This window comes from Zootoca vivipara, chromosome W, assembly GCF_963506605.1.
Source record: "Zootoca vivipara chromosome W, rZooViv1.1, whole genome shotgun sequence".
Taxonomy (NCBI): domain Eukaryota; kingdom Metazoa; phylum Chordata; class Lepidosauria; order Squamata; family Lacertidae; genus Zootoca; species Zootoca vivipara.
Genome location: NC_083293.1, coordinates 3,465,916 through 3,491,334, shown reverse-complemented (window position 1 = coordinate 3,491,334; position 25,419 = coordinate 3,465,916). Strand labels below are relative to the sequence as shown.

At 53.3% G+C, this 25,419-nt stretch overlaps 1 protein-coding gene across 1 annotated transcript in view; it reads right to left on the bottom strand.

Annotated features, from left to right (window-relative positions):
* Positions 1-7,444: 7,444 nt before the first annotated feature.
* The window catches only part of LOC118078610 (H(+)/Cl(-) exchange transporter 5-like), a 105,670-nt gene continuing 87,695 nt past the window's right edge, over positions 7,445-25,419 (bottom strand). The window contains 4 exon segments of the mRNA XM_060270109.1: positions 7,445-9,488; positions 10,232-10,448; positions 11,801-12,205; positions 13,851-14,037. Of these exon segments, the coding sequence (XP_060126092.1) occupies positions 9,398-9,488; positions 10,232-10,448; positions 11,801-12,205; positions 13,851-14,037 (900 nt within the window). The 3' untranslated portion in view covers positions 7,445-9,397.

Sequence of the window (25,419 nt, the reverse complement as noted above, 5' to 3'; positions counted from 1 at the left end):
AAAATCATTGTAAATAATGTGATCTCAGAAGAAATCAGGATTGAAAAAGGAACTAGACAAGGGTGCCCGCTCTCCCCCTTACTATTCATTTCTGTCCTAGAGGTCTTGCTAAATATGATAAGGAGAGATGATGGTGTGAAAGGCATCACAGTAGGGACAAAACAGTATAAGTTAAAAGCCTTTGCGGATGATTTAGTTTTAACCTTACAGGACCCTGAATACAGTGGTGTAAGGGCACTGCAAATCATACAAGAGTTCGGACAAGTTGCAGGCTTTAAGTTAAATAAGGGAAAAACCAAGGTATTGGAAAAAAACTTAACAATTCAGGAAAAACAAGAGGTGGAAGAAAGTACAGGACTGAAGTGTGTGAAAAAGGTGAAATATTTGGGAGTGAATATGACAGCAAGAAATCAAAACTTGTTTAAGGATAATTACGACAAGTTATGGAGTGAGATAAAAAGAGATTTAGATATCTGGTCAAAATTGAGATTGTCATTGATGGGAAGAATAGCTGCTGTGAAAATGAATGTATTGCCAAGAATGTTATTTTTATTTCAAGCTCTACCGATTGTAGACAAGTTGAAATGTTTCCAAGATTGGCAAAAGGTATTGTCCAAATTTGTCCGGCAGGGGAAAAAACCCAGAATTAAATACAAACTCTTAACAGATGTAAAGGAAAGGGGCGGATTCTCAATGCCAGACTTAAAAATCTATTTTGAAGCTGCAGCCTTTTGTTGGCTGAAAGAATGGTTTTTATTGGACAATGCAGATGTGCTTGATCTGGAGGGCTATGATAATCTTTTTGGTTGGCATGCATATTTGTGGTATGACAAGGTGAAAGCTCACAAAGGTTTTAAAAATCATATAATAAGAAAATCATTATATAATGTGTGGATAAGATACAAAGACTTGCTAGAAAGAAAAACTCCCAGATGGATCTCACCTCTAGAGGCAAAGAAACGTAAAAGGTTAAATATGGAGGAGAACTGGTTGAAATATAAAGATATTTTGCTAGAAGTGGAGAACCAATTTAAGTTAAAAACATATGAAAAATTGAAAGATAAATTAGATGATTGGTTCCAATATGTACAGATAAATGAAGTGTTTAAAATTGATAAACAATTGGGATTTCAGACAGAGAAATCAAAATTGGAAACAGAATTAATAGAGGCAAAAAGCAAAAATTTGTCTAGAATGTATAATTTATTGCTGGAGTGGCATTTGAAAGATGAACAAACAAAGCCAGTTATGATTGAATGGGCTAAAGATATTGGACATAATATCATGATGGCGGATTGGGAAAGGTTGTGGAAGAAGGGAATGAAATTCACCGCATGCACTGCTTTAAAGGAAAATTTAATGAAAATGATGTATAGATGGTATTTGACACCGGTTAAACTAGCCAAAATGTATCATAATTGTGATAATAAGTGTTGGAGATGTAAAGAAGAGGTAGGATCCTTCTACCACATGTGGTGGACTTGCCCCAAGATAAAAGGCTTCTGGGAAATGATTTATAATGAGTTGAAGAAAGTATTGAAAAATACATTTTTGAAAAAACCAGAAGCCTTTTTACTTGGTATAGTTGGGGATGAAATCCCAAGAAAAGATGTTAACTTTTTTATGTATGCCACCACGGCAGCAAGGATCTTAGTTGCAAAATATTGGAAGAGAAATGAACTGCCCACGGTAGAAGAATGGCAAATGAAGATGATGGATTTTATGGAACTCGCTGAACTGACAGGAAGACTCCGGGACCAAGCGGATGAGATGATGAAGAAGAATGGAAGAAATTTAAATTGTATTTAGGGAAAGACTTTAGAATATAAGCGACTGAGTACCTATGGGAATAATTCGCTGTTAAGGCATTAGGGAAAAACAAGAATAAACAAAATAAAAGGACAATTGAGTTATATTTTAATGGACTGAGGTAAAAAGAGAAGGAATAAATAATAGGATAATTAATATTTGCAATGGTTAAGAAACTGCTAAAGAGGATTTGATAAAGGAAATCAGTAAGAAGGGATTTGGGGAAGTACAAGAAACAATGGTTGTAAGAGTGGAATTAAGCTGTTATTTGTTGAAATATCTTTTTTTTCTTCATTGTATTGTAGAGTATTGTGTTCTTTTTTCCTGTTGTCTATGTTTTTTTTGTTGGTGTTTATTGTATGGGTGATGTTTGATGTTGATGTGTTTAGAAAACATTTTAAAAAATGCACGCTCGCATGGCAGGGGGTTGGACTAGATGACCCTGGGTGCCCCTTCCAGCTTCGTCCTCCAATGTTGACATTCCTGAGATTACCACCTCGGGTTCGTGTCCTGGTGTGCCGGCTGGCTGGGAACTGGGAGTCCTGCCAGGAGCAGGATCCGCCCAGCAGCTGGAACTGGCCGCCTGCCGAGCAGGGAGAAAGAGAAAATTTGGATCAGGAGAGGTGGGGAAGAGAACGGCGTGTTCTTCTTCCCAGGAGAGGAGGAGGAGGTGGCGGGTTCGAGGTCCGCACGCCAACATTATCTGATGATCCGATGCTTTGGGTGGGTTAGATTTTTCCATGCGGAGCTGCCTGCTTTTGGGGGGTTAAGTCTGGATAACTCTGGGTATCCCTTTTTGTATGGAGATTCCTGTGTTTCAGGGGGTTGGCCTAGATTTTCCTTGTTTTTGTGTGTGTGTGACAAAAATAGAAATCTGTAACAAATTTGGATAACACTCAAATGGGGACCCAGGTGGCGCTGTGGGTTAAACCACTGAGCCTAGGGCTTGCTGATCAGAAGGTCGGCGGTTCGAATCCCTGTGACGGGGTGAGCTCCCATTGCTCGGTCCCAGCTCCTGCCAACCTAGCAGTTCGAAAACACGTCAAAAAATGCAAGTAGATAAATAGGAACCGCTACAGCGGGAAGGTAAACGGCGTTTCCATGTGCTGCTCTGGTTTGCCAGAAGCGGCTTAGTCATACTGGCCACATGACCTGGAAGCTGTACGCCGGCTCCCTCAGCCAATAAAGCGAGATGAGCGCCGCAACCCCAGAGTCGGTCACGACTGGACCAAACGGTCAGGGGTCCCTTTACCTTTACCTTACCTAAAAGAAAAGAAAAATATCTTAGTTCCAGTTTTATAATTTTGGATTATATAATTGTTGGCCCTTCTATTTCATAATAAAAGACATAATAAAAGACATTACAGTAAAATAAAAAATATAAAAATAAAAATAAAGAAAACACGTAAAAATAAAAATACATTATCAACTACGTAATCCTAAAAATGCATAAAAAAGAAATGCATTGGGGGGGGAAATACATAAAAATTAAAAATACGCAATGCAATCATCATAAGAAAAGAAAAGACATGCCAATAAAAAGACACAATGAAATACAAAAAAATTAAAAATGTACAATTGCATTGCGGGGGGTTGGGCTAGATGATCTCTTGGGGGATTCCTGCTTTTTGGGGGTCGGGCTAGAGAGGGTGCTAGAAGGGAGGTTTTTTGGCGCAGTCTGACCCACAACATGTTTTGCTCCCTCCTTATGTAATCTCGACGTGCCCCCAAAGTTGAGGCATCTCTCAAAGCCGCTTCCTGTTTTTCTAGTCCTGCGTCTGCTGGCAAGCCAAGCCCCGATCTCTTGCCAGGGAGCGAGGAAAAGGCGTGTGGTGATCCCAGAGTGATGGAGAAGGGAAGGGGACCCGGGGGGTCATCTAGCCCAACCCCCTGCAATGAAGGAATCCCCCAAGAGAAGGGACACCCAGTGCCATCTAGCCCAACCTGCTGCAATGCAGACACAAGGCTGGCAGTGGGTCCAGGCGGGCATAGGTGTGGAATTCCCCGGGTTAGAACATTGGGTTAGAGCCCCACCTAGTGGCCCTCAGAAAAGGAGCCGATCCGGGTCTCACACTGCTTTCCCTTCTTCTTTCCCTCTCTCACTGCAGTGATCCAGATTCGAGAGCCATCGGCGACAAGATTGAGCAGGCCCTGGTGAGTCTCGCCTTGAGGGGGCTGGTGCCTGTCCACTCCATGGCTGCCAAGTACCCCGTTTCCCCCGGGAAACCCCCGTTTTTACTTACCTTTTCCCGGTGGTCCCCCGTATCACTTCGCCTCCCGTTTTTCTCCTGCCGGCGGCCCTTTTTTTCCTTTCCGATTTGCCCTTCTATGGGCACCAAAAATGGCCGCCGACCAGCTTCAAAAGTCGCATCTACGCATGTCCGTGACTTCCGGTGTCGTCGGCGGCCATTTTTGGTGCCCATAGATGGGCGGGGCGACACCGGAAGTTGGCGTCGACGCACTTCCTGACATGCGTACAGGCGATTTTTGAAGCCGGCGGTGGCCATTTTTGGTGCCCATAGAAGGGCAAAGCGACACCAGAAGTTACGTCGACGCAACTTCCGGTGTCACACAGCTGCCGGTCGTGGATTCTGCAGTCCGGGACTTGGAAGGTAAGGTCCACTCTGCACCCATTCCTCTTGAGATTCCTGCCCTTGACTCAACCCCAATCTCTCCCTGGCAGGAACTGGTGAAGACCCATCTGGTCTACACTGTGCGAGAGGAGGTGGACCTCCTGAAGGACCAGATCCGGGAGCTTCTGGAGAAGAATGGGCGCCTGCAACGAGAGAACCACCTGCTTAAGAACTTGGCCAGTCCAGAACAGCTCCAGAACCTCGAGTCCCATCGGCCCCTGAAGGTCCGGCCACCCTGTCCTGAGGACCCCAGAGCCCGGAAGATGAAGGTCCACCAAGACCTTGAAATCCTTCTCCCGGGTCCTTCTGGAAAACCATCTTAGATCTGGTTCCTCCTCCCTCAATGCAGAACCTGGCATTCCTCCCTCTTGAAATTAACTTGGTGAGGCTCAGGTGAAGTTGGTGGTCCAAGAAGACCTCGAGAACCTTCTCCCAAGTTGGTGGTCCACCAAGACCTCAATAAGCTTCTCCAAAGTTGGTGGCCCACCAAGACCTCGAGAACCTTCTCCCAAGTTGGTGGCCCACCAAGACCTCGAGAACCTTCTCCCAAGTTGGTGGTCCACCAAGACCTCGAGAACCTTCTCCCAAGTTGGTGGGCCACCTTGTCCTTGAGATCCCACCCCCAACTGATTAACTCCAACTTGGGGGCTCCTTCCCTCTCAGTCTGTTGGAGATCGAACGGGACTCAAACTCAGGACCGTCCTGGGATAAGAGGACCAAGTGGAGAGCAGCATGATGAAGAGCAGAGTTTCTCCCGAAGAAGTCCACTCACGTCTTCTGGGGAAGGGATCAGGGGAACGCTCTGGATATAATTGATCTTGTAGTTTACCAAAGGTTCTCTCGTTGAATTTTGAAATTTAGCATTTACATGACATTTACATCTACCTATATCTATCTATCGTTCTTGCTACAAGTTAATAAATAATAATAGGGTTTTCTTTGGGGGGGGGGGAGAGGGCTGATTATTTTTCTTCCATTGATGATTTTTGCATATTCTGCATTTGCATATTCTGTGTTTTGCATATGGTGATTTTTAAACCTCCAGGGGATTGGGTGGTCTAGCAATAAATGGAAATGGAATCTTCTTCTGTGTCCCGCTCTGTCCGGTGAGGGCAAACCGGAGCATGTGCAGAGGGTTAGGGTTAGGAAGCCATCCCTAGCGCCTCCCTTTTTTGGGGAGAAGGAGCCTCCATGGGGTTGTTCTGGGCAACGGCACTCTGCACATGCTCTTGCCACTGCTGGGAGATTTTAATATAATCGTTGCAAAATCTATATATATATATAGAAATGTTCACACTGCGTGCGCGGATTTCACACCCTTCCATACCTGCCAAGTTGCTGTCGGAGAAATAAGGGACCGGGCCGGAAGTAGCAGACCGGAAGTAGCGCTGCCGCCATTTTGGAACTGGGCGGAGCATGCTCAGAAGTGACTTGGGATGCTGCTTTGCCCAGTTCCAAAATGGCCGCCGTGCCAGAAGTCGCGCTGCAGCCATTTTGGAACTGGGCAGAGCAGCATCCAAAGTCGCTTCTGAGCATGCTCCGCCCAGTTCCAAAATGGCCGTCGCGCCAGAATAAACCGGAAAAAAACAAAAAAATCCGTTCTTTCAGCTAGGAACAGCTGGGAAAACGGGGATTTCCTGGGGAATACGGGAGACTTGGCAGCTATGCACCCTTCCTCCGTAACCGCTGAACCAAATTGCATCAAATTAGGACACAACATTCCATGCCCATCAGGGAGGGATCTGGCATAATTTTTTTAAAACACCTTTCATACCTAAAATAATGATTAAACACAAAAAAGTGGCGCCCAAATTAGACATCACCAGCAAAGGCTCTGAAGACTCCAGAAGCATCCAATAGAAAAGGCAGCTATCCGAGGGCGGGGCCAAATCGTTACGTCATCAACCACCGTCCAAACGGCCATTTCACACCCAAAGCCCAAGGTCGGACCCTGACCCCCACCGCCACACCCACCCCACGATCCAGGCCCTACCCCAACGTCCCCACCACCCCAGCCAAAGCCACAACGGCCATTCCACCCCCAAAGCCCAAGGACGGAGACTCCACCACACTCCTTGGTAGCAAATTCCACTGCCGAACAGCTCTTACTGTCAGGAAGTTCTTCCTAAATGATATAATAATGACCATAATTATTTTATATTGCTTTAATTAAATATGTATAAATACATAATCATGAACAAGGAGCAGCAGAACAGAGTAGAGTGGCACAGAGATATAATAATAAGGGTATAAATAATCAAATTATTATTGTTGTTAATAAGATTATATTGCGCTGCTCTGGTTTCGCTAGAAGCACCTTAGTCATGCTGGCCACACAGAATAGAATAGAATAGAATAGAATAGCTTTATTGTCATTGTACATAGTACAACAAAATGAGCATTTAAGATGGGTGCTCATCAATGGCTCCTCCGCATCCTGGAGAGTAGTGACTAGTGGGGTGCCACAGGGTTCTGTCTTGGGCCCAGTCTTATTCAACATCTTTATCAATGACTTGGATGATGGGCTTGAGGGCACCCTGAGCAAGTTTGCAGATGACACCAAATTGGGAGGGGTGGCTAATACCGCAGAGGGCAGGATCACACTTCAAAATGACCTGAACAGATTAGACAACTGGGCCAAAGCAAACAAGATGAATTTTAACAAGGAGAAATGTAAAGTACTATACTTGGGGGGGGGGATGAAAGGCACAAATACAGGATGGGAGACACCTGGCTTGAGAGCAGTACATGTGAAAAGGATCTAGGAGTCCTGGTAGACCACAAACTTGACATGAGTCAGCCGTGTGATGCAGCAGCTCAAAAAGCCAATGCAATTCTGGGCTGCATCAATAGGAGTATAGCGCCTAGATCAAGGGAAGTAATAGTACCACTGTATTCTGCTCTGGTCAGACCTCACCTGGAGTACTGTGTCCAGTTCTGGGCACCACAGTTCAAGAAGGATCCTGACAAGCTGGAACGTGTCCAGAAGAGGGCAACCAAAATGGTCAAAGGCCTGGAAACGATGCCTTATGAAGAACGGCTTAGGGAGCTGGGTATGTTTAGCCTGGAGAAGAGAAGGTTAAAGGGTGATATGATAGCCATGTTCAAATATATAAAAGGATGTCATATAGAGGAGGGTGAAAGGTTGTTTTCTGCTGCTCCAGAGAAGCGGACATGGAGCAATGGATTCAAACTACAAGAAAGAAGATTCCACCTCAACATTAGGAAGAACTTCCTGACAGTAAGAGCTGTTCGGCAGTGGAATTTGCTGCCAAGGAGTGTGGTGGAGTCTCCTTCTTCTTTGGAGGTCTTTAAGCAGAGGCTTGACAGCTATATGTCAAGAATGCTTTGATGGTGTTTCCTGCTTGGCAGGGGGTTGGACTGGATGGCCCTTGTGATCTCTTTCAACTCTATGATTCTATGATTCTAATATGGATTTTGGCAACAGACCTTTGCATTGTCCCACTTGTGCTGATTCTGCACCTGAGTCCAAAGAAGGTCTGTGGATATTCTGTTTGGGAGGATGGCGCAGCGCAAGTTTAGGAGCGTACAATCTTTCACGACAAACATATTAGATGGGGGAAGCGAAGGAATTGCTGCCACCTCTAAATTGGACAGGTTAAAGCACAAAAAAATCATTCAGAGTAATAAAAGTATGCACATTCGGCTTCCAAAAACAAGGACTGAATGAAATGCACTTATTCCAAGAGAGCAACAGTAAGAGAATTTTTAACCCAGTTAATGCTGCTGTCATTCATAGAATCATAGAATCCTAGAGTTGGAAGAGACCACAAGGGTCATCCAGTCCAACCCCCTGCCAAGCAGGAAACACCATCAAAGTATTCTTGACATACAGTATGCCTGTCAAGCCTCTGCTTAAAGACCTCCAAAGAATACATTTCCCTCCGTGTTCAGCTTCAGTCCAAGTTGAAAGTTTAGTTGGAAGTTCATTTACTCTTTCTCTTGATGAGTAGCAGTTTCCCCTTTAATAGCAAAGTAACTAAAAAGTTGAATTCAATAAAGTCACAGATTATTCTGCTTTAATGGACTGGATGGCCCTTGTGGTCTCTTCCAACTCTAGGATTCTATGAAATTGAATGCCATCCCATAAGAAACAAAATAAAAACACAATTACAGCCACACACACACACTCCAACCCCCCAGGATCATCTAATTTAGTTACAGCATTTAAGATGGTTAAATGATCCAGAAAAACTGTCTGCGGACAAACGCCGTCTACCTCGGCCAGTAAAGCAAGATGAGCGCCGCAACCCCAACCTTTCCTCCTATTGAAATCCTGTCCCTGATGTTGGAGGGTTCCTTGTGAGGGCAGCAGCAGCAGCAATAGCGGGTGGGAGAAGTCGGTGGCGCCATCTTGGAAGAGGGAAGGCACCCTTTTGGCACAAGGCAAAGGAAGTGAGGACGGAAGCTGTCTTTCAAGGGCCGAAGGCACATCCGCCATGTTTGACAAGGGCACTGGTGACACTTTTGAAGCTGAAGCAAAGACGCCATTATGAGAAGCGGCAAGAGGGGAGGGACTTTCAAGGAGAAGCAGGCAGAGGCGCCGCCGCCATTTTGGAAAAGGGAAAAGGCACCATATTATGAGCAAGGAGTGGGCAGAGGAGGCACCAGCGCCATCTTGGAAGAGGGCAGAGGCGCCCTATTATGGATATGGATGAAAAGAGAAAGCGATCAAGATCTATTTCCAGTTTATTTCCTTTATTCCTTCCCGGAATCTTGCTTCCAAATTCTATATCCGATAAAGTCTCTTCTTCTTCGAGAGAAAGCAAAATCTCCGCCAAATTTCCATAGTGCAATTTTGTAGAAAAAAGAAAGAAAGAAAACATGATTATCATTTGATCGATCTGGATTTTCCATTAATGAAAAAAAGAGAGGAGTCTAGGCTAGAGGTTCATGTGGGAGACGGCATTCGCACCCGGCTCCCGAATCCAGCTTCAATTGAAAAGGATGGAATCTGGATCCTGGTTGGCCAGTTGTGCAATGTGTTTCAAAACGTCCTTTTTGGTGATGATTCCCAGGAGTTTCCTGGAAAAGGAAAGAGCAGTTAATTTGGAAGACAAAAGGTAAAGGGTAAAGGGACCCCTGACCATTAGGTCCAGTCGTGACCGACTCTGGGGTTGCACGCTCATCTCGCATTATTGGCCGAGGGAGCCGGCGTATAGCTTCCAGGTCATGTGGCCAGCATGACAAAGCCGCTTCCGGCAAACCAGAGCAGCACATGGAAACGCCGTTTACCTTCCCGCTGTAGCGGTTCCTATTTATCTACTTGCATTTTGACATGCTTTCGAACTGCTAGGTTGGCAGGAGCTGGGACCGAGCAACGGGAGCTCACCCCGTCACAGGGATTCGAACCGCCGACCTTCTGATCAGCAAGCCCTAGGCTCAGTGATTTAACCACAGCGCCACCTGGGTCCCCTATTTGGAAGACAAGGGCGGCGTAAATTCTCGAACTCAGCTCTTCTGCCGAGGTTCCAGGGTGAGCGAAAACTGTCTAAACTGGTCTAAAAATTCAGGATTCCAAAAAGGAAACCTTCCTCTGCTTGTCCATATCGCACCCAGCACCCGTGTGTCTTGCACCCGGCACCCAGTTGTTGTCTCGCACCCGGAACCTCACACCCAGCCCCCGCACCTCTTGCACCCGGCACCTGCGTGTCTCACACCTAGCGCCTGCACTCGCCACCCAGCGCCTCTCACACCTGTCACCCGTGTGTCTCACACCCAACATCTCTCGAACCCACTGCCCACCCGCCTTGCACCCGCCGCCTCACCCGTTGTGCGTCACCAGGCACTGTCGGAGGCCCAGCTTCCGGAAGATGTCCACCACAATCTCCATGGGCGTGTGGTCGGTGACGGTGAAGGGGCTGAGGTCAAGAATGGGGCGGAGGTTCAGGACGGGCGGCGAGTTTGGTGGAAGTGGGGGCGAGTGGTCGGAGAAGGAGACCAGCGAGGAGGTCACGATCCCCTCTTGGGTTTGGCGGGCGTTTTCTGGAGGTGGGGGGGGGGAGAGAGAGGAGGTTTGGTCTGGGTGCAAAACTCGGCTGATTTAACCCCCCCCCTTTTTACAGCCGTTTCAATTGATCCCAAAGGGGATTTCAGAGAATCATAGAATCCTAGAGTTGGGAGAGACCCCAAGGGCCATCCAGTCCAACCCCCTGCCAAGCAGGAAACACCATCAAAGCATTCCTGACAGATGGCTGCCAAGCCTCTGCTTAAAGACCTCCAAAGAAGGAGACTCCACCACACTCCTTGGCAGCAAATTCCACCATATGACATCCTTTCATATATTTGAACATGGCTATCATATCACCCCTTAACCTTCTCTTCTCCAGGCTAAACATACCCAGCTCCCTAAGCCGTTCCTCATAAGGCATCGTTTCCAGGCCTTTGACCATTTTGGTTGCCCTCCTCTGGACACGTTCCAGTTTGTCAGTATCCTTCTTGAACTGTGGTGCCCAGAACTGGACACCGTACTCCAGGTGAGGTCTGACCAGAGCAGAATACAGTGGTACTATTACTTCCCTTGATCTAGATGCTATACTCCTATTGATGCAGCCCAGAATTGCATTGGCTTTTTGAGCTGCTGCATCACACTGCTGACTCATGTCAAGTTTGTGGTCTACCAAGACTCCTAGATCCTTTTCACATGTACTGCTCTCAAGCCAGGTGTCTCCCATCCTGTATTTGTGCCTTTCATTCCCCCCCCACCCCCGAAGTGTAGTACTTTACATTTCTCCTTGTTAAAATTCATCCTGTTTGCTTTGGCCCAGTTGTCTAATCTGTTAAGGTCATTTTGAAGTGTGATCCTGTCCTCTGGGGTATTAGCCACCCCTCCCAATTTGGTGTCGTCTGCAAACTTGCTCAGGATGCCCTCAAGCCCATCATCCAAGTCATTGATAAATATGTTGAATAAGATTGGGCCCAAGACAGAACCTTGTGGCACCCCACTAGTCACTACTCTCCAGGATGAGGAGGAGCCATTGATGAGCACCCTTTGGGTTCGGTCAGCCAGCCAGTTAAAAATCCACTGAATGGTAGCATTGTCTAGCCCGCATTTTACCAGCTTCTTTACAAGAATATCATGGGGCACCTTGTCAAAGGCCTTGCTGAAATCAAGATAGGCTACATCCACAGCGTTCCCTTCATCTACCAGGCTTGTAGATGAAGGAGGTTTGATCCGGGTGCAAAACTCAGCTGATTTTAAACCCCCCCCTTTTTGCAGCCTTGGTAGCATTTCAATCGATCCCATAGGGGATTTGAATCTGGACCTCCACCAGAAATCGAGGAGAATGCCGGCGAGGCTGCACCATTGGGTAAAAGCGGGTTTCTCGAACCCTCACCGATGGAGATGAGCAGGTCCCTCCGCAGGACGAAGCCCACCAGGCGCTGCGACTCCCGGGAGAGCACCACCGGGTACCCGCTGTAGCCGGTGCCGCCCAGCACCCCCTCTACGTCTCCCAGGGTCATGGCGTCCTGTGCCAGGGCGGTCAGGGGTGGGCCGGCGGGCCGGCGGGGGCGCATGGTGTCCGAGGCCAGGGTCTTGTGGGCAAATTCCTCCTTGGCCTCGAGGAACGGGTAGCCGTTGAGGCGGATGTGGGAGTCGTAGATGCCTTGGCGCCCAGCCACCGCGTCGGCCACCCACTTGCTGGTCACGGCGGCAGCCATAAGGGGGACGATGTATTCCAGGCCGCCGGTCAGCTCAAACATGATGACCACCAGGGAGACGGTCATGCGGGTGACGCCACCTGGACGGGGGGGGGGGAGCAGAACCAGCAATTATTTAAAATCAATATTTAAAATGTAAACAAAAAATTTAAATTTTAAATTTAAATTCTAAATTCCAAAAATCAAAATTCTAAAATGGAAATTGAAACTGAAATTTCAAAATTTGAATTGGTTTTTTTTTAAAAAAAATAGGATTTCTTTCTGGATTTAAATTGGGTTTTTAGGGGTTTAAATGGGATTCTGTTTATTAAAATGGGGTTATTAACATTTAAATAGGATTTTTTTCTGGATTACAATGGGTTTTGTTTTTAAATTTTTAAAGTGTTTTTAAAAAATTCGACGGGTTTTTGATTTAAGTCGGCTTTTTAAATTAAATCTGATATTTCTAATTAAGTCAGGTTTTTTATTAAAATCAGATTTTTCACCTTTATTGTATAACACGCACCGAACCATAACATGCACTTAGATTTTAGAGGTGGGAAACCAGGAAAAAAATATTCTGAATAAAATGTAAAATTTAGGATTTCTTTCTGGATTTAAATTGGGTTTTAGGGGTTTAAATGGGATTCTGTTTATTAAAATGGGGTTATTAACATTTAAATAGGATTTTTTCTGGATTACAATGGGGTTTTGTTTTTAAAATTTAAAAGTGTTTTCAAAAAATTCGACGGGTTTTTGATTTAAGTCGGCTTTTTAAATTAAATCTGATATTTCTAATTAAGTCAGGTTTTTTATTAAAACCAGATTTTTCACCTTTACTGTATAACACGCACCGAACCATAACATGCACTTAGATATTAGAGGTGGGAAACCAGGAAAAAAAATATTCCGAATAAAATGTTGTACTAAACTATTTCATAAACAACCGGTGCCGTATATCAGCATAATATTTCAACCACGTAAACTGAACAGCAGTCAACAGTGGCATTAAGAACCACCATCGCTATCTTCGGATAAAATACCGCCTTCGCTTCCATTGCTAATGCCACATTTTTTGAATGACTGTACGATTTCCTTCTCCACAGAGTGCCAGGATGTTTTCACCCATTCACAAACTTGAGTGATAGGGGGCCTCTTCATTTCATAGAATCATAGAATCCATGAGAGAAATGCAGAGCACCATAATAATAATAATAATAATAATAATATAATTTCTTAGAATCATAGAATCATAGAGTTGGGCCATCCAGTCCAACCCCCTGCCAAGCAGGAAACACCATCAAAGCATTCCTGACAGATGGCTGCCAAGCCTCTGCCTAAAGACCTCCAAAGAAGGAGACTCCACCACACTCCTTGGCAGCAAATCCCACTGCCGAACACCCATATTTGAACATGGCTATCACTTGCTGGGGTGAAATAAAATATCCAACCCGATATTTTATTTAACACAGTTTTTTTTAATTCAACACAATTTATTAAATTTAAATTGAATTTTTTCTTTATTTAAATCAGATTTTTTAAAAATTTAATTCGGGTATGTTTTTGATTTAAATCGGATTAAACCTTCATCTGTTTGCAAAAAAGGAAGAGGGTGAAATGATTGAAATTAATCTTATTAAATTAAGACAGAAAAGGAAACCTTCCTCTAGTTGTCGACACGAAGAAGATGCCAACAAGGTTAATGTTTGCGTAAAAAAAGGACCTATAACTTCCGCCGCCACTCACCCAGGCAGGCGGCCGCACCCACCATAGCGTAGAGACCCGGGGTGATGCAGTCGGCGCCCGGTTGGCACCAGCCTTCAAAGAGCACCCAGTCGGGGTGGTGGAGGGCAAGCTGCTCCATGCCAACCCCCAGCAGGCGCCCGACAATGGCGCCCACTGCCATGCTGGGGATGAAGAGCCCCGAGGGCACCTAAGGGAGAAAGCGGGAGAAGTCAGTGGCACGGGAAACATACAACCCACCTCTCCAGTGTGGGTGCCATGGGAGCAAGAGGGAAACGTTGCACCCTGCTGTACCCTCTCCAGGGAGGGCGCCCAGGGAGCAGGAGGGAAATGTAGCACCCATCTCTATCCTCTCCAGCGTGGATGCTAGGAGAGCAGGAGGGAAACGTAGCACCCAGCTGCACCCTCTCCAGCCGGGGTGCAATGGGAGCAGCAAGGAAATGTAGGGCCCTGCTGTACCCTCTCCAGCGTGGGGGCTAGGGGAACAGGAGGGAAACGTAGCACCCATCTCTACCCTCTACCGCGTCGGTGCTAGGGGAGCAGGAGGGAAACATAGCACCCAGCTGTACCCTCTCCAGCATCGGTGCTAGGGGAGCAGGAGGGAAACATAGCGCCCATGTATACCCTCCCCAGCGTGGGTGCAATGGGAGCACGAGGGAAACGTAGCGCCCAGCTGTACCCTGTCCAGGGCGGGCGTCCAGGGTGCAGGAGGGAAACGTAGCACCCATCTCTACCCTCTCCAGCGTCAGTGCTAGGGGAGCAGGAGGGAAACATAGTGCCCAGCTGTACCCTCCCCAGCGTGGGTGCCATGGGAGCAGGAGGGAAACGTAGCGCCCAGCTGTACCCTGTCCAGGGCGGGCGCCCAGGGAGCAGGAGGGAAACATAGTGCCCAGCTTTACCCTCTCCAGCGTGGGTGCCATGGGAGCAGGAGGGAAACGTAGCGCCCAGCTGTACCCTGTCCAGGGCGGGCGCCCAGGGAGCAGGAGGGAAATGTAGCGCCCATCTCTATCCTCTCCAACGTGGGTGCTAGGGGAGCAGGACGGAAACGTAGCGCCCAGCTGCAACCTCTCCAGCCTGGGTGCAATGGGAGCAGCAAGGAAATGTAGCGCCCAGCTGTACCCTCTCCAGCGTGGGGGCTAGGGGAACAGGAGGGAAACGTAGCACCCATCTCTATCCTCTACCGTGTCGGTGCTAAGGGAGCAGGAGGGAAACATAGCGCCCATGTGTACCCTCCCCAGCGTGGGTGCAATGGGAGCAGGAGGGAAACGTAGCGCCCAGCTGTACCCTGTCCAGGGCGAGCGCCCAGGGAGCAGGAGGGAAACGTAGCGCCCATCTCTACCCTCTCCAGCGTCGGTGCTAGGGGAACAGGAGGAAAACATAGCGCCCAGCTGTACCCTCTCCAGCGTGGGTGCCATGGGAGCAGGAGGGAAATGTAGCGCCCATCTCTATCCTGTACCCTGTCCATCTCTATCCTATACCCTGTCCAGCCTGGGTGCCATGGGAACAGGAAGGAAATGTAGCGCCCAGCTGTACCCTCTCCAGCGTCGGTGCTAGGGGAGCAGGAGGGAAATGTAGCGCCCATCTCTATCCTCTCCAGCATGGGTGCTAGGGGAGCAGGAGGGAAACGTAGTGCCCAGCTGCACCCTGTCCAGCGTGGGTGCCAAGGGAGCAGGAGGGAAACGTAGCGCCCAGCTGTACCCTGTCCAGCGTGGGTGCCATGGGAGGAGGGAAACGTAGCACCCTTCTATACCCTCTCCAGGGCGTGCACCCAGGGAGGAGGAGGGAAATGTAGCGCCCATCTCTATTCTCTCCAGCGTGGATGCTAGGGGAGCAGGAGGGAAACGTAGCGCCCAGCTACACCCTCTCCAGCCGGGGTGCAATGGGAGCAGCAAGGAAATGTAGCGCCCATCTCTATTCTCTCCAGTGTGGGGGCTAGGGGAACAGGAGGGAAACGTAGCACCCATCTCTACCCTCTACCGCGTCGGTGCTAGGGGAGCAGGAGGGAAACATAGCGCCCATGTGTACCCTCCCCAGCGTGGGTGCAATGGGAGCACGAAGGAAACGTAGCGTCCAGCTGTACCCTGTCCAGGGCGTGCGCCCAGGGAGCAGGAGGGAAATGTAGCGCCCATCTCTACACTCTACAGCGTCGGTGCTAGGGGAGCAGGAGGGAAACATAGCGCCCAGCTGTACCCTCTCCAGCGTCGGTGGTAGGGGAGCAGGAGGGAAACGTAGCACCCATCTCTACCCTCTCCAGCGTCGGTGCTAGGGGAGCAGGAGGGAAACATAGCGCCCAGCTGTACCCTCTCCAGCGTGGGTGCCATGGGAGCAGGAGGGAAATGTAGCGCCCATCTCTATCCTCTCCAGCATGGGTGCTAGGGGAGCAGGAGGGAAACGTAGTGCCCAGCTGCACCCTATCCAGCGTGGGTGCCAAGGGAGCAGGAGGGAAACGTAGTGCCCAGCTGTACCCTCTCCAGCGTGGGTGCCATGGGAGCAGGAGGGAAACGTAGCACCCATCTCTACCCTCTCCATCGTCGGTGCTAGGGGAGCAGGAGGGAAACATAGCGCCCATGTGTACCCTCTCCAGCGTGGGTGCCATGGGAGCAGGAGGGAAACGTAGCGCCCATCTCTACCCTCTCCAGCGTCGGTGCTAGGGGAGCAGGAGGGAAACATAGCGCCCATGTGTACCCTCTCCAGCCGGGGTGCCATGGGAGCAGGAGGGAAACGTAGTGCCCAGCTGTACCCTCTCCAGGGCGTGCGCCCAGGGAGCAGGAGGGAAATGTAGCGCCCATCTCTATCCTCTCCAGCGTGGATGCTAGGGGAGCAGGAGGGAAACGTACCACCCAGCTGCACCCTCTCCAGCCTGGGTGCAATGGGAGCAGCAAGGAAATGTAGCGCCCAGCTGTACCCTCTCCAGCGTGGGGGCTAGGGGAACAGGAGGGAAACGTAGCACCCATCTCTACCCTCTCCAGCGTCGGTGCTAGGGGAGCAAGAGGGAAACATAGCGCCCATGTGTACCCTCTCCTGCGTGGGTGCCATGGGAGCAGGAGGGAAACGTAGCGCCCAGCTGTACCCTCTCCAGCGTGGGTGGCATGGGAGCAGGAGGGAAACGTAGCACCCAGCTGTACCCTGTCCAGGGCGGGCGCCCAGGGAGCAGGAGGGAAACGTAGCGCCCATCTCTCCCCTCTCCAGCGTCGGTGCTAGGGGAGCAGGAGGGAAACATAGCGCCCATGTGTACCCTCTCCTGCCTGGGTGCCATGGGAACAGGAGGGAAACGTAGCACCCAGCTGTACCCTATCCAGCGTGGGTGCCATGGGAGCAGGAGGGAAACGTAGCACCCTGCTGTACCCTCTCCAGGGCGGGCGCCCACGGAGTAGGAGGGAAATGTAGCGCCCATCTCTATCCTCTCCAGCGTGGATGCTAGGGGAATAGGAGGGAAACGTAGCACCCAGCTGCACCCTCTCCAGCCTGGGTGCAATGGGAGCAGGAGGGAAACGTAGCACCCTGCTGTACCCTCTCCAGGGCGTGCGCCCAGGGAGCAGGAGGGAAATGTAGCGCCCATCTCTATCCTCTCCAGCGTGGATGCTAGGGGAGCAGGAGGGAAACGTAGCACCCAGCTGCACCCTCTCCAGCCTGGGTGCAATGGGAGCAGCAAGGAAATGTAGCGCCCAGCTGTACCCTCTCCAGCGTGGGGGCTAGGGGAACAGGAGGGAAACGTAGCACCCATCTCTACCCTCTACAGCGTCGGTGCTAGGGGAGCAGGAGGGAAACATAGCGCCCATGTGTACCCTCCCCAGCGTGGGTGCCATGGGAGCAGGAGGGAAACGTAGCACCCATCTCTACCCTCTCCAGCGTGGGTGCCATGGGAGCAGGAGGGAAACGTAGCGCCCAGCTGTACCTTCTCCAGCGTGGGTGCCATGGGAGCAGGAGGGAAACGTAGCACCCATCTCTACCCTCTACAGCGTCAGTGCTAGGGGAGCAGGAGGGAAACATAGCGACCATGTGTACCCTCCCCAGCGTGGGTGCCATGGGAGCAGGAGGGAAACGTAGCACCCATCTCTACCCTCTCCAGCGTCGGTGCTAGGGGAGCAAGAGGGAAACATAGCGCCCATGTGTACCCTCTCCTGCGTGGGTGCCATGGGAGCAGGAGGGAAACGTAGCGCCCAGCTGTACCCTCTCCAGCGTGGGTGGCATGGGAGCAGGAGGGAAACGTAGCAACCAGCTGTACCCTGTCCAGGGCGGGCGCCCAGGGAGCAGGAGGGAAACGTAGCGCCCATCTCTACCCTCTCCAGCGTCAGTGCTAGGGGAGCAGGAGGGAAACATAGCGCCCATGTGTACCCTCTCCTGCCTGGGTGCCATGGGAACAGGAGGGAAACGTAGCACCCAGCTGTACCCTATCCAGCGTGGGTGCCATGGGAGCAGGAGGGAAACGTAGCACCCTGCTGTACCCTCTCCAGGGCGGGCGCCCACGGAGCAGGAGGGAAATGTAGCGCCCATCTCTATCCTCTCCAGCGTGGATGCTAGGGGAATAGGAGGGAAACGTAGCACCCAGCTGCACCCTCTCCAGCCTGGGTGCAATGGGAGCAGGAGGGAAACGTAGCACCCTGCTGTACCCTCTCCAGGGCGTGCGCCCAGGGAGCAGGAGGGAAATGTAGCGCCCATCTCTATCCTCTCCAGCGTGGATGCTAGGGGAGCAGGAGGGAAACGTAGCACCCAGCTGCACCCTCTCCAGCCTGGGTGCAATGGGAGCAGCAAGGAAATGTAGCGCCCAGCTGTACCCTCTCCAGCGTGGGGGCTAGGGGAACAGGAGGGAAACGTAGCACCCATCTCTACCCTCTACAGCGTCGGTGCTAGGGGAGCAGGAGGGAAACATAGCGCCCATGTGTACCCTCCCCAGCGTGGGTGCCATGGGAGCAGGAGGGAAACGTAGCACCCATCTCTACCCTCTCCAGCGTGGGTGCCATGGGAGCAGGAGGGAAACGTAGCGCCCAGCTGTACCTTCTCCAGCGTGGGTGCCATGGGAGCAGGAGGGAAACGTAGCACCCATCTCTACCCTCTCCATCGTCGGTGCTAGGGGAGCAGGAGGGAAACATAGCGCCCATGTGTACCCTCTCCAGCGTGGGTGCCATGGGAGCAGGAGGGAAACGTAGCGCCCAGCTGTACCCTGTCCAGGGCGGGCGCCCAGGGAGCAGGAGGGAAACGTAGCACCCATCTCTACCCTCTCCAGCGTCGGTGCTAGGGGAGCAGGAGGGAAACGTAGCGCCCAGCTGCACCCTCTCCAGCCGGGGTGCCATGGGAGCAGGAGGGAAACGTAGCGCCCAGCTGTACCCTGTCCAGCGTGGGTGCCATGGGAGGAGGGAAACGTAGCACCCTTCTATACCCTCTCCAGGGCGTGCGCCCAGGGAGCAGGAGGGAAATGTAGCGCCCATCTCTACCCTCTACAGCGTCGGTGCTAGGGGAGCAAGAGGGAAACATAGCGCCCATGTGTACCCTCCCCAGCGTGGGTGCCATGGGAGCAGGAGGGAAACGTAGCACCCATCTCTACCCTCTCCAGCGTCGGTGCTAGGGGAGCAGGAGGGAAACGTAGCGCCCAGCTGCACCCTCTCCAGCCGGGGTGCCATGGGAGCAGGAGGGAAACGTAGCGCCCAGCTCTATCCTGTCCAGCGTGGGTGCCATGGGAGGAGGGAAACGTAGCACCCTTCTATACCCTCTCCAGGGCGTGCGCCCAGGGAGCAGGAGGGAAATGTAGCGCCCATCTCTACCCTCTCCAGCGTCGGTGCTAGGGGAGCAAGAGGGAAACATAGCGCCCATGTGTACCCTCCCCAGCGTGGGTGCCATGGGAGCAGGAGGGAAACGTAGCGCCTAGCTGTACCCTGTCCAGGGCGGGCGCCCAGGGAGCAGGAGGGAAACGTAGCGCCCAGCTGTACCCTCTCCAGCGTGGGTGGCATGGGAGCAGGAGGGAAACGTAGCACCCAGCTGTACCCTGTCCAGGGCGGGCGCCCAGGGAGCAGGAGGGAAACGTAGCGCCCATCTCTACTCTCTTCAGCGTCGGTGCTAGGGGAGCAGGAGGGAAACATAGCGCCAATGTGTACCCTCCCCAGCGTGGGTGCCATGGGAGCAGGAGGGAAACGTAGCGCCCAGCTGTACCCTGTCCAGGGCAGGCGCCCAGGGAGCAGGAGGGAAACGTAGCGCCCATCTCTACCCTCTCCAGCGTCGGTGCTAGGGGAGCAGGAGGGAAACAGCGCCCATGTGTACCCTCTCCTGCCTGGGTGCCATGGGAGCAGGAGGGAAACGTAGCACCCAGATGTACCCTATCCAGCGTGGGTGCCATGGGAGCAGGAGGGAAACGTAGCACCCTGCTGTATCCTCTCCAGGGCGGGCGCCCAGGGAGCAGGAGGGAAATGTAGCACCCATCTCTATCCTCTCCAGCGTGGATGCTAGGGGAGCAGGAGGGAAACATACCACCCAGCTGCACCCTCTCCAGCCTGGGTGCAATGGGAGCAGGAGGGAAACGTAGCACCCTGCTGTACCCTCTCCAGGGCGTGCGCCCAGGGAGCAGGAGGGAAATGTAGCACCCATCTCTATCCTCTCCAGCGTGGATGCTAGGGGAGCAGGAGGGAAACGTACAACCCAGCTGCACCCTCTCCAGCCTGGGTGCAATGGGAGCAGCAAGGAAATGTAGCGCCCAGCTGTACCCTCTCCAGCGTGGGGGCTAGGGGAACAGGAGGGAAACGTAGCACCCATCTCTACCCTGTACAGCGTCGGTGCTAGGGGAGCAGGAGGGAAACATAGCGCCCATGTGTACCCTCCCCAGCGTGGGTGCCATGGGAGCAGGAGGGAAACGTAGCACCCATCTCTACCCTCTCCAGCGTGGGTGCCATGGGAGCAGGAGGGAAACGTAGCGCCCAGCTGTACCTTCTCCATCGTGGGTGTCATGGGAGCAGGAGGGAAACGTAGCACCCATCTCTACCCTCTCCATCGTCGGTGCTAGGGGAGCAGGAGGGAAACAAAGCGCCCATGTGTACCCTCTCCAGCGTGGGTGCCATGGGAGCAGGAGGGAAACGTAGCGCCCAGCTGTACCCTGTCCAGGGCGGGCGCCCAGGGAGCAGGAGGGAAACGAAGCGCCCATCTCTACCCTCTCCAGCGTCGGTGCTAGGGGAGCAGGAGGGAAACGTAGCGCCCAGCTGCACCCTCTCCAGCCGGGGTGCCATGGGAGCAGGAGGGAAACGTAGCGCCCAGCTGTACCCTGTCCAGCGTGGGTGCCATGGGAGGAGGGAAACGTAGCACCCTTCTATACCCTCTCCAGGGCGTGCGCCCAGGGAGCAGTAGGGAAATGTAGCGCCCATCTCTACCCTCTACAGCGTCGGTGCTAGGGGAGCAAGAGGGAAACATAGTGCCCATGTGTACCCTCCCCAGCGTGGGTGCCATAGGAGCAGGAGGGAAACGTAGCACCCATCTCTACCCTCTCCAGCGTCGGTGCTAGGGGAGCAGGAGGGAAACGTAGCGCCCAGCTGCACCCTCTCCAGCCGGGGTGCCATGGGAGCAGGAGGGAAACGTAGCGCCCAGCTGTACCCTGTCCAGCGTGGGTGCCATGGGAGGAGGGAAACGTAGCACCCTTCTATACCCTCTCCAGGGCGTGCGCCCAGGGAGCAGGAGGAAAATGTAGCGCCCATCTCTACCCTCTCCAGCGTCGGTGCTAGGGGAGCAAGAGGGAAACATAGCGCCCATGTGTACCCTCCCCAGCGTGGGTGCCATGGGAGCAGGAGGGAAACGTAGCACCCATCTCTACCCTCTCCATCGTCGGTGCTAGGGGAGCAGGAGGGAAACATAGCGCCCAGCTGCACCCTCTCCAGCCGGGGTGCCATGGGAGCAGGAGGGAAACGTAGCGCCCAGCTGTACCCTGTCCAGCATGGGTGCCATGGGAGGAGGGAAACGTAGCACCCTTCTATACCCTCTCCAGGGCGTGCGCCCAGGGAGCAGTAGGGAAATGTAGCGCCCATCTCTACCCTCTACAGCGTCGGTGCTAGGGGAGCAAGAGGGAAACATAGCGCCCATGTGTACCCTCCCCAACGTGGGTGCCATAGGAGCAGGAGGGAAACGTAGCACCCATCTCTACCCTCTCCAGCGTCGGTGCTAGGGGAGCAGGAGGGAAACGTAGCGCCCAGCTGCACCCTCTCCAGCCGGGGTGCCATGGGAGCAGGAGGGAAACGTAGCGCCCAGCTGTACCCTGTCCAGCGTGGGTGCCATGGGAGGAGGGAAACGTAGCACCCTTCTATACCCTCTCCAGGGCGTGCGCCCAGGGAGCAGGAGGGAAATGTAGCGCCCATCTCTACCCTCTCCAGCGTCGGTGCTAGGGGAGCAAGAGGGAAACATAGCGCCCATGTGTACCCTCCCCAGCGTGGGTGCCATGGGAGCAGGAGGGAAACGTAGCGCCTAGCTGTACCCTGTCCAGGGCGGGCGCCCAGGGAGCAGGAGGGAAACGTAGCGCCCATCTCTACCCTCTCCAGCGTCGGTGCTAGGGGAGCAGGAGGGAAACGTAGCGCCCAGCTGTACCCTCTCCAGCGTGGGTGGCATGGGAGCAGGAGGGAAACGTAGCACCCAGCTGTACCCTGTCCAGGGCGGGCGCCCAGGGAGCAGGAGGGAAACGTAGCGCCCATCTCTACCCTCTTCAGCGTCGGTGCTAGGGGAGCAGGAGGGAAACACAGCGCCAATGTGTACCCTCCCCAGCGTGGGTGCCATGGGAGCAGGAGGGAAACGTAGCGCCCAGCTGTACCCTGTCCAGGGCAGGCGCCCAGGGAGCAGGAGGGAAACGTAGCGCCCATCTCTACCCTCTCCAGCGTCGGTGCTAGGGGAGCAGGAGGGAAACATAGAGCCCATGTGTACCCTCTCCTGCCTGGGTGCCATGGGAGCAGGAGGGAAACGTAGCACCCAGCTGTACCCTATCCAGCGTGGGTGCCATGGGAGCAGGAGGGAAACGTAGCACCCTGCTGTATCCTCTCCAGGGCGGGCGCCCAGGGAGCAGGAGGGAAATGTAGCACCCATCTCTATCCTCTCCAGCGTGGATGCTAGGGGAGCAGGAGGGAAGCGTACCACCCAGCTGCACCCTCTCCAGCCTGGGTGCAATGGGAGCAGGAGGGAAACGTAGCACCCTGCTGTACCCTCTCCAGGGCGTGCGCCCAGGGAGCAGGAGGGAAACGTACCACCCAGCTGCACCCTCTCCAGCCTGGGTGCAATGGGAGCAGCAAGGAAATGTAGCGCCCAGCTGTACCCTCTCCAGCGTGGGGGCTAGGGGAACAGGAGGGAAACGTAGCACCCATCTCTACCCTGTACAGCGTCGGTGCTAGGGGAGCAGGAGGGAAACATAGCGCCCATGTGTACCCTCCCCAGCGTGGGTGCCATGGGAGCAGGAGGGAAACGTAGCACCCATCTCTACCCTCTACAGCGTCGGTGCTAGGGGAGCAGGAGGGAAACATAGCGCCCATGTGTACCCTCCCCAGCGTGGGTGCCATGGGAGCAGGAGGGAAACGTAGCACCCATCTCTACCCTCTACAGCGTCGGTGCTAGGGGAGCAGGAGGGAAACATAGCGCCCATGTGTACCCTCCCCAGCGTGGGTGCCATGGGAGCAGGAGGGAAACGTAGCGCCCAGCTGTACCCTGTCCAGGGCGGGCGCCCAGGGAGCAGGAGGGAAACGTAGCACCCATCTCTCCCCTCTCCAGCGTCGGTGCTAGGGGAGCAGGAGGGAAACATAGCGCCCATGTGTACCCTCTCCTGCCTGGGTGCCATGGGAGCAGGAGGGAAACGTAGCACCCAGCTGTACCCTATCCAGCGTGGGTGCCATGGGAGCAGGAGGGAAACGTAGCACCCTGCTGTACCCTCTCCAGGGCGGGCGCCCACGGAGCAGGAGGGAAATGTAGCGCCCATCTCTATCCTCTCCAGCGTGGATGCTAGGTGAGTAGGAGGGAAACGTAGCACCCAGCTGCACCCTCTCCAGCCTGGGTGCAATGGGAGCAGGAGGGAAACGTAGCACCCTGCTGTACCCTCTCCAGGGCGTGCGCCCAGGGAGCAGGAGGGAAATGTAGCGCCCATCTCTATCCTCTCCAGCGTGGATGCTAGGGGAGCAGGAGGGAAACGTACCACCCAGCTGCACCCTCTCCAGCCTGGGTGCAATGAGAGCAGGAGGGAAATGTAGCACCCTGCTGTACCCTCTCCAGGGCGTGCGCCCAGGGAGCAGGAGGGAAATGTAGCGCCCATCTCTATCCTCTCCAGCGTGGATGCTAGGGGAGTAGGAGGGAAACGTAGCACCCAGCTGCACCCTCTCCAGCCTGGTTGCAATGGGAGCAGGAGGGAAACGTAGCACCCTGCTGTACCCTCTCCAGGGCGTGCGCCCAGGGAGCAGGAGGGAAATGTAGCAACCATCTCTATCCTCTCCAGCGTGGATGCTAGGGGAGCAGGAGGGAAACGTACCACCCAGCTGCACCCTCTCCAGCCTGGGTGCAATGGGAGCAGCAAGGAAATGTAGCGCCCAGCTGTACCCTCTCCAGCGTGGGGGCTAGGGGAACAGGAGGGAAACGTAGCACCCATCTCTACCCTCTACAGCGTCGGTGCTAGGGGAGCAGGAGGGAAACATAGCGCCCATGTGTACCCTCCCCAGCGTGGGTGCCATGGGAGCAGGAGGGAAACGTAGCACCCATCTCTACCCTCTCCAGCGTGGGTGCCATGGGAGCAGGAGGGAAACGTAGCGCCCAGCTGTACCTTCACCAGCGTGGGTGTCATGGGAGCAGGAGGGAAACGTAGCACCCAACTCTACCCTCTCCATCGTCGGTGCTAGGGGAGCAGGAGGGAAACATAGCGCCCATGTGTACCCTCTCCAGCGTGGGTGCCATGGGAGCAGGAGGGAAACGTAGCGCCCAGCTGTACCCTGTCCAGGGCGGGCGCCCAGGGAGCAGGAGGGAAACATAGCGCCCATCTCTACCCTCTCCAGCGTCGGTGCTAGGGGAGCAGGAGGGAAACGTAGCGCCCAGCTGCACCCTCTCCAGCCGGGGTGCCATGGGAGCAGGAGGGAAACGTAGCGCCCAGCTGTACCCTGTCCAGCGTGGGTGCCATGGGAGGAGGGAAACGTAGCAACCTTCTATACCCTCTCCAGGGCGTGCGCCCAGGGAGCAGTAGGGAAATGTAGCGCCCATCTCTACCCTCTACAGCGTCGGTGCTAGGGGAGCAGGAGGGAAACGTAGCGCCCAGCTGCTCCCTCTCCAGCCGGGGTGCCATGGGAGCAGGAGGGAAACGTAGTGCCCATGTGTACCCTCCCCAGCGTGGGTGCCATAGGAGCAGGAGGGAAACGTAGCACCCATCTCTACCCTCTCCAGCGTCGGTGCTAGGGGAGCAGGAGGGAAACGTAGCGCCCAGCTGCTCCCTCTCCAGCCGGGGTGCCATGGGAGCAGGAGGGAAACGTAGCGCCCAGCTGTACCCTGTCCAGCGTGGGTGCCATGGGAGGAAGGAAACGTAGCACCCTTCTATACCCTCTCCAGGGCGTGCGCCCAGGGAGCAGGAGGGAAATGTAGCGCCCATCTCTACCCT